General features: G+C 41.4%; 1 protein-coding gene across 4 annotated transcripts in view; it reads left to right on the top strand.

The window, feature by feature from the left end:
- KALRN (kalirin, RhoGEF kinase) overlaps positions 1–14,540 on the top strand; it is a 651,545-nt gene that overhangs the window by 310,839 nt on the left and 326,166 nt on the right. For all 4 annotated transcript variants that reach the window (XM_011971540.1, XM_011971542.1, XM_011971541.1 and 1 more), the window contains exon 14: positions 12,417–12,612. In XM_011971540.1, the coding sequence (XP_011826930.1) occupies positions 12,417–12,612 (196 nt within the window). The remainder of the gene's footprint in view (positions 1–12,416; positions 12,613–14,540) is intronic.

Raw genomic sequence — 14,540 nt, 5'->3', positions numbered from 1 at the left:
GCACTCCTGCAATCATTCCTCAGCTCCATTTTGCCCCCTGGGAGTGAAGATATCCATGGAGAAATTATGTTAGCAGGTTTGGTGGTTTTGCTGTTGTACTTCTTATTTACTCTCCTGTCATTCTGGGTCTGCTTCAAAACATGCTTAAGGGGGAGGAAACAATCTGAGGGTTTGGAATAAGTTTTATTTGAAAAGATGGCTGTGGCCTGGAAGTCAGGGTTGCTGGTTCAGTGCTGGAATGGGTCAGTTAGCTTCGCTTTGACATCATCTATGCCCCTCACATCAGCTGGGGGCATCACATGGGTGTCTGCTTGCTTCGATTCTAGGCAAATCCAGTTCCACTCCTAAAAAACGATCTAAAACATATGGAGAAAATATCCTTTAAAAAAGTGGGTTTAAATCGCATGCATTAAAATTGGATCTGGTTTAAAGGTTACGAGAGAGGAACTTGATACTTAAATTATGGGGCCGAGGGTGGTGGCTCACGCCTGTAATCCCAGCACTTTGGGAGGCCAAGGCTGGCAGATCACTTCAACTCAGGAGCTCAAGACCAGCCTGGGCAACATGGTGAAACTCCATCTCTACCAAAAATAGAAAAAATTAGCTGGATGTGGTGGTGGGCACCTCTGGTGCCAGCTACTCAGTAGGCTAAGATGGGAGGATCACTAGAGCCCAGGAGGCGGAGGTTGCAGTGAGCTGTGATCACACCACTGCCGTCCAGCCTAGATGACAGAGTGAGAACCTGTCTCAGAAAAAAATTAAAAAAATAAAAAATAAACAAATAGATTGTGGGATTTGCATTCTTTAGCCTTTGTATGTATAAAAATTCCTCTTCGTACCCCAAGTACTGGACAACAACTGGACAACCTGGTATGCAGGCTAGCACGAGTGTGAGGGCCTCATAAAGTGAGGGAGAGAAAAATCATGATAGGATTCTGCATCCTCTGGTGTAGGCTATAACATCCGGATTTTAGAAGGGGTCTTATTCCCTTGTCTTGTGGGAGAGGCCCAAAAGCTTGGGGAGAATGCCACATCTAATCTTAGAACTGGAAATCCTGCCAAACCTATGAAAGTTCTGCTTTGAGTCAGATTGTCAGAATTTATTTTTGAGGGTGTTGAGATTATTCAAATACCAGCTATGTCTCACTGTGGGGATGAGGAACGAACTTTTAGAGAAGCTTCTAAGTGTGAAACTGAGGGTGGTTTCTGTAACGAGAGGTGTGTTTATGCTGACATAAGCCAGGGCAGGGTCTGTGATTATAGGACCTACAGTGTGGTTTCTTTCCTAAAGGAAGGCATTTGATAGACATGCTCCAGATTCCTCGGGATTACCGAACACTGGAGGAGGCCTGCTACCCTGCATCTGAGGAATCTAAGCGTGACTCCTTAGGCATATCACTGAGGGCCCAGATGAGCCAGTTAATGTAATCAGTAGGATAGCATATGAGCTGCTGCACCACTCTCTTTTTACTCAATAATAATGGTGCTCACTTTATAACCTGGAATGAGATCATAGGATGCGCCCACGTAAAGTGAAACATCCTAAATTTTTAGTCAGATGTTCAAAACCAGGCCCATAGCTGGATTTCTGGTATACCTTCTTGGACTCCATGGAGACCAAAGTGACCTATAATGGAACATGATGTTCTGTAATGTTTTTTTCCTGTTGGTTCAGCCTCCTTCTATGAAAGACATTTTATATAAACTAGTTACGATAGAAGAGACATTTCACCAAATACAAATGTTTATTTTGTGATGGTAAGAATATGGGTGATTTTTTTTTCTTATTTTTGATACTTTCTTACATTTCCAAGTTTTATACAATTAGGAAGGACAATCGGAAAGAAATGAAAAATATTTTTAGAAGCAAGAATAGGCCAGTGGTCTCTGAACATTTTTGATTATGTACCTTCTCAGTTTTTTTGAACTTGCAACCCCCTACATATAAATATTTATTCATTTTTAAGTTACAAAAATGTTTGGTCACTGGCTAATAATTTCAAAACTCAACACGCTCTTAGGAAGAGGTTTAGATTTTTTCATTAGAAGTTGTGGGTTCCATATTTCAAATAGTCTTCTGATAATTTCCAATTATTTTTTCCCTGGTTTCTTGAGAGATCGGATTAGATTGTCATTGTTGCCTTACCCCATAATGTGACTGACAGAGAATTCAAAGTTCTCTTGTGCTTTCATGATTAGTATTATCTTCAAACTGCAGTTTCTTTGCAGGAACCTCGTTAAACCATGTGTCTTTTTGTGAAGGTTAGTTTAGTTAAAACTAGATAGTAGATACATCTATTTAACTGGACAAATGAAAAAAAGCAATAATTTGAAATGTGCAGAAAGCAGTGAACAAATGAGCTACAGTCAGCCCCACAGAGTTGTGACACTCCTACCTTCCCTGAGGAGCCCTCTTTTTCATGCCCTCCACAAAGCCATCTGCCATGTGATCAGAGTGAGACTCCAGCACCAGTCTACTAATGAAAATCCTGGGAAATTTTATACACTTTGTATTGGCTTGTTAAAATATATGTGCATAATATAATATATATACACATATATGCATATTTATATCAAGATAGTTTTTCTATTATCAATAGATAATTTGGGGCATTTTCTGAGATGGGCATACTCATGTTGAAAAGCCTTAGAAATGACACCAAGAAAGATAGATATTCTAGACAAGGAACTTTCTGAAAATATGGGCCACCTTTATAGTTTTTCTTTTAAATATCTGTGTAATTGCAAGCAAGGTGTGCTTAACGCACCTGAAAGTTTATTGAGTAATTAACCTGAGTAGGGGATGATCTACCAATTCTAAATCTATGGGGTTCATGTAAAGCAAATAGGGGCCAGGCTAAGGCTGGGGAGAAACGGCATTCAAGGAAGAAACTTCTACCTAAAGAAGATAAGCTGATTATAACTTACTGGTGGTCTCAACTCTTCAATTAGTTGCTTGCAGAGGCCCTTAGCATTTTATATTAGAAAGAGACCATTCAGTCAGCCTTTTACCTGTATAGAAATTCAATTCAGTAAACATTTGGTGAGCACCTACTTATGCAGCAAAAGCCATGTTGGACATTGAGGATATAACAGGGAGACACAGAAACAGAATCGTCATACAATTTAAGAATTCTGTGATAGAGTCTCCTGGTTTGCAGAGAACACTGGAAGGGGCAGATACTTAGCCCAGTCAGGATGTCCATGGAGGGTTTCCCAATGAGGTTACATCTCAGGGCAGGCAAAAGTTGGTGGCTAGGATTTGGCATCCCTGGAGGATGCCATCCAGCCTCTACCAGAATATCTCCAGAGCCCAGAAAGGGGCTTAGCAGGGAAGAGAGAAGAAAGGCGGGAGCTCACGATCTCACTATTATGTTGAACCAAAATCTCCACCTTTTACACTTCAGTCCTTGTTCCGCTCTCTGGGGGGGGGAAAAAAAGAAAGAAAAAGAAAAAGGAATTAGTCTGCTCCCTCTTACTTGGGAGCCTTAAAAATATTTGAAAATGCTTATCATAGGCCTCTTTTCCTTTATCTGAAAAATGGTGAGATTGTATGAGTTATTTCTGCAATCGCCTGACTCTAAATATTTTATTATGATTTCTCCTTAGTGTCAGCCCTCTGTGGTATATATCCCCTATGTTATTCATCTCTTTCTGGATAGGACATGGTCTCCAGCCACTGACTGTCTTGGTCAATGTCTGCTGAAGGGAGCGTGGCTCACATACAGGCTTGGATGTGTCCTCTTCAGAGCACTGGCTCTGATGCAGCCCAGGAGATAGGTACCTTTTTAATGACTTCATCACCTGTCTTGTCTAGGCTTTGCTTGCATAAAAGTTCCTGGTTGTTATTTCAAAGTAAGGCTTCCAGTACACTGACTTTTAAAAAAATAACCTTAAATGGCAGCTTTTATATTTTGTCACTCAAATTTAGTCTTTTTCTTTTTTTTCTTTTTTTTGCACAGTTCTTCTGCCTGTGAAAATAGATGTAAATTTAACTTATTATTACTATCAATGTTGTAGCTGTTTGAAAAGTTGGGCAGGTAAGACAGAACTGTCTGGTGCGTCACTACAGGCTCTTCTTGGGGGGACACAGAGCCATTAGTCTGCACAGTCACTGTTAGCTGTGGATCATCTAAGGGCCCATCATCTAGTCCAATTTTGCCACTTTTTCTTCCATAAAAACCATTTGAGACTGCAAGGCCTTGCTGTTCTCCACGTTTGCAACATGCCACATCCACCAACATAGCAACTATATCAAGAAAGAAGCTAAGATCTATTTGAGGTCATCTTTGTGGACTCTTCCTAATGATCACTGTCACATTTTCTGAATGTACCCCCAGAACCTTTGGGAAAAACATGTAGAATTAATACAATGAAGTAAACCTAATCCTCACAAAATATTTATTTCATAGTCTCTTCTAGACTTTTTGACAAATTAATTTCAGGATCACTGGGAGGTTTTCCCTACTATCGTCCTTTTTTTAAAAAAAAAAAAAAAAACAGGATTATTCACAGGCTTTAGTATTCTGGTAGGTCACCTGTTTTCAGTAGAACTGTCAAAAATCCCTGATGAAATGTTCAGATCGCTCTGTAATGGGGTGGATCTGGGGCTGTGGACCTGAGCTCAAGTAACATTATCAATCTTCAAATGCTGTATGCTCCTTCTTTCTGGTAAGGATGCAGTAGAAGGTATTCAGCTTACACGGGGGGGAAAACACTCTGACACTCAAGCATAACTAGGTTCTAGAATGAGTGAGCAATATACGTTATAGGAGCTCTTCAACAAAAGAGAGATCTTTTAAAAGGAGAATAGAGTTCCACAAATCTCAAAATGATAAAAGGCAATGGTATGGACAAAATTATAAAAAGGAATGACCAAGATCCCGCCCAACCCTGTTAATTGACAGTTGTGATTATATCAGGGACCTCAGGGGTTTTTTGTTTGTTTGTTTTTTGAGACAGAGTCTGGCTCTGTCACCCAGGCTGGAGTGCAGTGGCACGATCTCGGCTCACTGCAAGCTCCGCCTCCCGGGTGCACGCCATTCTCCTGCCTCAGCCTCCTGAGTAGCTGGGACTGCAGGCACCTGCCCCCACACCCGGCTAATTTTTTTGTATTTTTAGTAGAGACAGGGTTTCACTGTGTTAGCCAGGATGGCCTCGATCTCCTGACCTCATGATCCGCCCACTTCAGCCTCCCAAAGTGCTGGGATTACAGGCGTGCGCCACCGTGCCTGGCCAAGGACCTCAGTTTTAATCATGATGGTAGAGAAGAAAAGAACATGAAATTGGCCATAAAAATTATCCAATTATCCAAATTATTCAATTGGTATAGAAATTAAGTAATTGAACATTGGAACTCATCAATTACAGCATTTTTGCAATATGTTCTCACATTAATTTGCCAAAAATTAAAAACAACTGAGTGGATTTCATTACTTTCAAGTCCCTTTTCTTTTCTGGAAATTTGTTACAATATTCCCAAAGGTCTTTAGCTATTTAAACAAATATTTTAACTCTTCAGAGAGATTATACATATTACTAAAACATGGAAATGCTATGATAACTTTAAAATAATCTGCTTTAGAATTCACTAATCTTATCATTTTAAGAATTGATTAACAGAGAGAAACTCAACATTATGTTGGACAAGAGTAAATGACCATGGTACTTTAGCTAGTTTATTCATCGCAGTAACCTATATCGATACATTATAGATAAAATAGCTCTTCCCACGCAATGAGATGGTTTCTTCAGCTGCAATATGTCTTTCCCTCTCAGCCAGCATTTGTAGGCCAGTGGAGAGTATTTGTCTTCCACTTTCCTCATCTTCACAAAAATAATGATGTCGTAAAACAGAAAGATGCTCATTTTGCAATTGACAACGCAGGTATGTCAATGGCATCCCATCACAATGTAATGCCATGGACCCTTTCTTCCTACTGGTAGTTGGAATGAGATTGAATCTTAACATATGCAACATATGTAGTGTCCATTAATGTATATGATCACCTTTGTTGAGAGACAGTAATGCTGTGATCAAGTGTGTAGTATTTTGAGTTAGACTGCCTGGGTTCGAAACCTGTTTTACCACCTTTACTAATTGTTTGGCCTTAGGCAAGTTGCTTTGCTTTTTTTTTTTTTTGAGACAGGGTCTCACTCTGTCACCCAAGCTGGAGTGCAGCAGCCTGATCTCGGCTCACTGCTATCTCTGCCTCCTGGGTTCAAGTGATTCTCCTGGGTTCAGGCCTCCAGAGTAGCTGGGATTACAGGTGTGTGCCACCATGCCCAGCTAATTTTTGTATTTTTAGTAGAGACGGGGTTTCACCATGCTTGCCAGGCTGATCTCGAACTCCTGACCTCAAGTGATCCACCTGCCTGCGCCTCCCAAAGTGTTGGGATTATAGGCGTGAGCCACCACACCCAGCTGGGCAAGTTGTCCTTGAAGCCTTGGTTTCCTCATTTGAGAAATGGAGATGAGATAGTATTTCCCAGTCTGTTGGGATACTGTAAGGATTTAATAAGTTAACACACAATATTTTTAGCAAAGTTCCTGGCAGTTAATCAGCACTTAATACATTGTAGTCAGCATTGTTATTATTCATAATATGTTTTCTTTTATATATATATTTACTTCCAGGTTTTAAGCAATTAAACATCCCTTCTTATTCTTTCTCATTGTTTCTCTTCTGATTTGTTACTGAGTCATATTAGGAGATCCCTGAATGTTTATTCAGAGCACCTGCTGTGGGAGCCAAAGTCATTTGCTCTTGCCTTACAGAGACCCTGCCTGTGTAGGGAACAGATCACACTTCTATCTGCTGCAACTTAAGTCTCAAACCAAATTGCAGATGTGTCTCCTATTCATGACAAAGGCCTCTGGGACCAGAGAATTCTATATGGGTTAATATTGCCTTTATACTGAGCAATCTGGCCGAGTTGGTTTTAAAAAAATTACTAAGCTCTTTAAAAATATACTGTACTCTGCTCACTTCATCAGCACATACACTAAATTGGAACGATACAGAGATTAGCATGACCCCTGACGCACAAATACGTAAAGCATTCCATAGAAATTTTTTTTTAAAAAAAGAAAAAAAATACTGGAGGAAGGCAGTGTGTTTTCTTGCAAGGATAAATTATGCCTGGCATTTATCTAAGGCCACAAACACACAATTTCTTGGTCTGCTCAAAAATATATAATTAATTTAAAAGGCTCATGTGAAGTGAAGAAAACTGAATTATGAGGTTTTTTTTGTTTGTTTTTGTTTTGTTTTGTTTTTTAGAAGAAAACAGGAAGGGTAAAACTGGCACTTTTCTGAAGTGAGAATAGTAAAAAGAAGGATACGCCCCAAAATCAATTCTTGGGGCAGCCCTATTGATGTAACACCATGGCTAAGAGCATTGGACTTGGTCATCAAATGCTCAGCTTTGCCACCACCAGCTCTGAGACCATGGGAAAAACTATGGCTTCTCTGTGCTTTCATTTCCTCCTATAGTGCTATGAGGATTAAATAAAGTTGATCAAGCACTTAACACACTGCCTGCCGCATGATAAATGCACAATACAAAGTAAAATGTCTTCTTCAGTCATACTGTCTTCTTCGTCATTATTGCCAACATCAAAACACTGATCTGAAGAAAGAACTACACAGTGAGATTTCCAGTGTTGCAGGTGGTAAAGAGTTGAAGTGGGTAGACCATAGGAAGTGGGAATAAAAGGGGGGCAGGTGAATTTTGATTCAGGCAGATACACATCAAAACATCTGGGGAAGAGGGATGATAGCTTTCTCTACACATAAATACTGGGGAATACCAAGAAAACAGGAGGAACCAATGGAGAGAGCTCTCTGAAAACAGAGCTCAAGGCGACTGCTAAACCAACTCCTATGAAGCAAATTTTCATGGCAGAATACTGGATTTGGTGGATCTCATCTGGCAGGAACAGCTTGGGCTTCTTTGTGAAGTGAGGCTTCCCATTTTCCATTTCCCACTGCCTCTTACCCTTTTTTAAATTTTATTTTGGCTCTTTCTCTGGTTTCCCTTATTGATGTCTCAGAGTAGATACTTGTTAGAATAGAAATATTGCCGATGTATCTGTCAAATAAGTCATCATTTCCTAACTCCCCAATTAATTCAGGAGAGTAAGGGAGACAGAGGCCACTAGAGCAAGTGGGGAACTGAACGGGCCAGGAGCTGAGACAGTGGTAACTGAGTGGAAGGAGAAAGCAAAATAGGTTGACTGAAAGTGGAATGCCCTCTGGGAACCTTGTGTTCCATCTTTCGTTCACTGGCTTCAGGCCCTAGTTTCTAGCCTGAACAAATTCTCTCCAGATGGAGTAAAATCACTAAATTCACTCGCTGGCACAGGTTTTTCTTTTCCGTCTTGTCTCTCTGTATTAGCAAACTCACCCATGACCCATGTTATTAGATAAGCCAGAGAAAAATATCTGGGTCTGGGTGTTGTCGTGAAGCTCTTCATGCCAGAGGGTTTACTCTGAAGGGTGGTCAGGGCTTAAGCAGATTGGGAGGAAGGACAAGGGCATTTCAGGGCTGTTAGACCAGTGAAGAAGGCTGGAGACAGCAGAACTTGCTCTCAGCATCAGCAAGTAACCCATCTGACTGGTTCATAACAAGAGCACAGGGTCAGGCTGGAAAAAAGGTTTGTTTATTAGCAGTAAGGTCAGCTTCATGTTTGAAAACAACTATTTTTCTTTTTAAAAAATGGACCCCTATTGTCTTCCAACCTTATGCCCCAGAAAGAAGATGGGGAGGAAGAACCTAATGAAAAAAACATTCCTAGAGGAAACAGAAAATACTTAGGAAAGAGAATAATTTAAATTCAGTGTACATTAAACACACACAAATCAGACTAATTGAAAGCTGTGGGCATCAGTGCCTGGGGGAGAGAAGAAAGGGGAATCCAACAGAAAGAGGAGACAGCCTGTGGACCCAGGGAGGGCAGCCTTAGGAGGCGGCCCTGGAAATTCCCATTCTCCAGGCTTCATAACAGACCTGGGTTCCTCAATTCAATGGTGTCAGGCGATGAGAGTGGGGGAGGGTAAGGAGAGGAGAGGAAAGAATATAGAAACACCAAATATCGAATCCTGGACATATTTCACATTTAGCTTAGATTAGAATTCCCAAGATCCCAGAGATCACTCTCTCAACTAAAGCCCTCTGACCTGACTCTGTTCTCCCTCACCAGGACCATCGGCACCTTCCACTCCATAGATTCCTGCCTGTGGTACTCCTGGGATCTTCCTGCCGCAAATAGATACCTCATAGACTCAGTTTCACAGAAACAGAACCTAAAATCAAAAGAAAAGGCAGGCTCTTCCTTTCATGCTTGTTGTCTTAGTTTTATTCTAATTCCCCTTAGTTCGTAGGCCAGAAAATGGAGTAAAAATTGTGGTTTGGGCTATTTTCCATATATTATCCAATAAAGAACTTACATCCAGAATATATTTAGAACTTTTACAAATCTACAATGAAAAATTAACTCAATTTTTTAAAAAGGGCAAAAGACTTGAAAAGACATCTTACAAAAGTAGATGTACAAATGGTCAATAAGCATTTGAAAATGTTCTCACCATCATGAGTCATCAGGAAAATACAACTTAAAACCATAATGAAACAGCGCTTCACACCTCCTAGCATGGCTAAAATTAAATAGACTGATAATGCCAAATGATGGTGAGGGTAGAGCAACTGGAACTTGAATACATTGCTACTGGGAATGTAAAATATTACAATCATTTTAAGGAACTCTGATGGCTCCCTTATAAAGTTGAACATACACCTACCCTATGGCCTATATATAATTCCACCCCTAGGTAATTATGCAAGAGCAATGAAAACCTATGTCCCCAGAAAGACATCTATAAGAACTTTCACATCAACCTTATTCATATGAGCTAAACACTGGAAACAACCCAAGAATTCATTAGGAGGAGAATGGATAAACACATTGTGGCCTATATATACAATAGTACTCTATTCAGCTGTAGCAAGGAATGAACCACGCATACACACAGCCACATGGATGAATCTAACCAAATGTTAAAAAAATATATTCTGTATGATTTCATTCGTATAAAATTCAAGAATAGGCAAAACTACATCTATGATGATAGAAATCAGAAATTGTTACCTAGTTGTGGGTTGGGGAGGGGAGGAATGGATTGGAAGGGGGCACAAGTAGGTTCTCTAGAGTGATGGAAGGCTCTATAGTTTAATTTTGGCGATGACTACATGGGTGTATAAAATTGTCAAGACTCAGAACTGAATGCTTAAAATATGTGTATTTTGTATGTAAATTATACATCAGTTTTTAAAATACAGTAACGAAAAAAGATATTTACAGGCCTAGTTCTATAAAAACTATAAAAGCCTATTTATATTTTAAATTATGCTTTTTTTAAAAAAAAAAAAATAGAGTCTCTATCACCAAAGCTGGAGTGCAATGGCATAATAATCGCTCACTGCAACCTTGAACTCCTGGGCTCAAGTGATCCTCCTGCCTCAGCCTCCCAAGTTGCAAGGACAACAGGTGCATGCCACCATGCCTGGCTAATTTATTATTATTTGTTTTGGAGAGACAGGGTCTCACTGCATGGACCAGGCTGGTCTTGAACTCCTGGCCTCAAGTGATCCTCCCACCTTAGCCTCCCAAAGCACTGGGATTATAGGCACAAGCCACTGCACCTAGGCTAAATTATCTTTTTAAAAATAATCTCTTTTAGTCTCATGAGTCTAACCCCATTCTCGAGTTAGAGAATGAAGTACTTTTCAAAGATGGGGCTACAACAAAAACCTACGTTGCCTGTCAACCCACTGGTTCCTGGATCCCCCAAGGACGCCCCGCAATAAGTAATGCTGGGTTTTCCTGCTGAGCTCAGCAGTTCTCTCAATTGACCTGAAAAGATATGGGGTGTGAAGTGAGAACCTAGGGCAGCGAGGGTGATATTTTCAATGTCCCCATTTCTGCTTCAAAGAGAGCAAGTACAATTTAACCTGTTTCTATTTTGCTTGAAGAAGGGTCTTGCTGTTAGACAAAAATGAAATCCTGTGACCCATGGCTTTCCCATCCCAGCATGTGTGCCCCAGCATGGGATATAAGAGCACTGCTCCCACTTGCTTCGGTCCATCGTCTGTCTCCCTGTGTCACTGATGCTCCTGGAGCAGCAGTTTTTGATAACTTGGAAGGTTATGCCATGTGGGAGCTGGCATGAGACCCAGCATCATGAAAACTACTCAACTAAGGCTCTGGGATATATGCTTAGATGGCCTGGGCCATCCTGGGAATGTGTGACCTGGAGTGACACTTTCCTATCCTGAGAAAAGAGGATGACAGTACGCATGCTGTCGCCTTCATAGGGGTGTCATGGGGGTAGCACAAGATAGCAGATCTGAAAACCATGTTTACAAACTTTTAATTTGGATTCACACCGGTGGAGTTATCTAGTTCAGTCTTCTGAGTTCCTAGTCTGTGGATGATTGCAGAGATTGTAAAGGAAGTACAGGATTTAGTCCCTATTTGCAGAAAACTGAGAGTAGACCTGGTGAAGTCATGTGAGTTAAGGTGTAGAGAAATGAACAATTAGCAAGTTGCTATTGGGGCAATGTTTCCATTCATTATATGCTTTAGTATTCATTAGAATAACGAATGCCTTTCAATTGATTAAATCCGCTTGAATTTCTGGAGGTATGCTACACATTTATATTTTGTTTAGTGTTTAGTCACTATTTTTAGGTGTCAACCTTTGTAATAGAAGGACAGAATGTTGCACAATACAACATGGGAATCAGAGTAGGACCCCTGGGTTTGATGGACACTACTCTTTAACTGATTGTGTAACTTTGGGCCATTCACCAGGCTTTTCTAGCCCTCTGTTTCTGTTTCTGAAATAAACTCGCTACTTAATTTCTGAGAACCTCTTTAGTTATGAAAAATACAGCAACCACTGTGGGATGGTAGACAAAGTCTTTGCAGTTAGTAGAAGAACTTTATCCGTCTCTGGCAGGTTGAATCACCCCATCTGTCTGTGTGAGGGTCAACTTCCTCTTCTAGAAGATGGACCTGGAGATCTCCATCATGCCTGCCTCACTGGGTTATTGTGAGGATTGAACAGCAAGGAGTATGCAAAAACTCTATAAGCCATAATTCATAATATAAACGTTTGCTGCTGTTCCTTTGCTGTTGCTACAGGCATTGAAAAACCTAGAGAGCACTCTTGGAACCATGTATACAAGAGTGCATGGCAATGTTGCTTAAATAGTCTAAGGGTTGAAGAATTCCAAAGCAGAGACTTATCTGAGGGCTGGATTCATGAATAAGGCTTGGAATCGTAAGTCTAAACCTAACATTCTCTCGTGGACCTGGTGAGCCTGTGCTGACGACAGTGGTTCCCTCACAGGTGACAGCAGAGCTAGACGCCTGGAATGAAGACTTGCTTCGGCAGATGAATGACTTCAACACAGAGGACCTAACCCTGGCAGAACAGCGGCTGCAGCGCCACACAGAACGGAAGCTAGCCATGAACAACATGACTTTTGAGGTCATCCAGCAGGGACAGGATCTGCACCAGTACATCATGGAGGTCCAGGCATCAGGTGGGTGACCTTGCTTATTCTTCTGGCAGGGGAAATGATGAAAACAAGCATACCAGCTAGCCTGCAAGGAGCACTGCCACATCGTTTATTCATTTTATTCCTACAGCTACAAAGAATAGAGACTTCTACCCACATTAAAAAAAAAAAAAAAGAAAAAGAAAAAGAAAGGAAACGAGACCAGGTGTGGTGGCTCATGCCTGTAATCCCAGCATTTTGGAAGGCTGAGGTGGGTGGATCATTTGAGGTCAGGAGTTCGAGAGCAGCCTGGCGAACATGGTGAAACCCCCATGTCTACTAAAAATATAAAAATTATCCAGGTGTGGTGGTGGACGCCTGTAATCCCAGCTACTCGGGAGGCTGAGGCAGGAGAATCTCTTCAACCTGGGAGATGGAGACTGCAGTGAGCAGAGACCATGCCACTGCACTCGAGCCTGTGCGGGAGTCAGATGAAAAAAAAAAGAAACGGAAGCCATGAGAGCTGAAATAGTGCCCAAGGTTACCCAGTTAGGCTGTGCTCAAGTTGAGAATAGGGCCAGGGTCTGCTGGTCTGCAGAGAGAGTGAGAGAACCGATGATGGCAATCAGCACAGATTCCTTTAAAAAACAGTAGCCTGGAAAAACAAACCAGAAGCAGTCAGACATTCATATGGATTGTATTCACATGCGTAGCGGTTTCCTCTTCTGCTCCTGACCCCTGCTGCCAGCACGCATTCTCTAGCCCTATCCTCTACTCCTAAGCTACCTCCTTGTCTCCTGTTCCTGCTTCTTAGTCTCCTCAATTTTTAATCACTGGTCTTTGGGTGAGTATAAGCAGTACTGATAAACATTTATGACAAGATCATATAATTTTGTATCTTCTCAGAAAAACATGGCTGAGTTACTCAGATTTAACTTCTTTTCCTGCTCAAGATTTATTCAAAATTTATCTAACAAGTGAGTGAGTCCTTACTATTATACTTCCCACTCCCCAAGTAAGCCTTTGATGTTAGAATGAGAGAGTGCCATGGTGATCCACTGGTCCAGAAGAAAAGAAGTCACATGGCTGGTCACATCCCAGGGGAATGCTAGAGCCCATAACTCTACCTCCCAACCCACTCCACTGCCCTCCTACCCAGGTCCTTGTTGGCTCAGGTGCCTCACTCTCCAGCACGAGGTAGACAGGGACTAAGGCCATCAACTATAAAACGCAGTTGGGTCATGTCCCTGCTTATCCTGAAGGATATGGAAATCCTGAGATTGTCGGGGGGACCTTAGCAGTCATACTGAACTTTAAAGTACTGTGTTTCTTTTGATGACCTGAAAGAGTAAAGACCAGCTTTCAAAGGGACTTCACTCCTGACCAGAGGAGAGATAGTCTAGTAAATTCTGTTCACTTTTGTCAACATAGTCTGTCCTTGAATTTTCATCTGTGCTGTGAACAGACTGCATCTGAGACCCAGGCCTGTTCACAGGTGTGCAGCTGAAACCCAGGCCTATTCACAGGTATGCAGCTGGTGCTCTGTGTAGTCCCAGGAAGGGCTACTCACCTTGCAGTCTGTCTGGGGACTTTTTTTAAATGACAGTGCCCAGGCCCCATGCCCTGATATTCTGATTTAACTACCTCTAAATGAAACTTGGGCAACAGCAAAAAGCTCCTCAGGTGATTCAACTGTGTGGCCAGGGCCAAGAACCACTGCTTTTAATTGTGATAATTAAGCCACAACAGCTGACATCTCTGGAATGACCTAGGACAGTGGCTCTCAAAATGTGATCCCCATATCAGCAGCATTAGCATCACCTGAGGATATGTTTGAAATGCGAGTTCAAGGGCCCATACCTGAACCCATTACATCAGAATCTCATAACATAAATGTTTGCTGTGGTTCCTTTGCTGTTGCTATAGGCATTGAAACAGCGCATACTCTTAAAGCCCTGTACACAAGAGTACGT

This window comes from Mandrillus leucophaeus, unplaced genomic scaffold, assembly GCF_000951045.1.
Source record: "Mandrillus leucophaeus isolate KB7577 unplaced genomic scaffold, Mleu.le_1.0 Scaffold123, whole genome shotgun sequence".
Taxonomy (NCBI): Eukaryota; Metazoa; Chordata; class Mammalia; order Primates; family Cercopithecidae; genus Mandrillus; species Mandrillus leucophaeus.
This window is presented reverse-complemented; position numbering and strand designations above follow the sequence as displayed.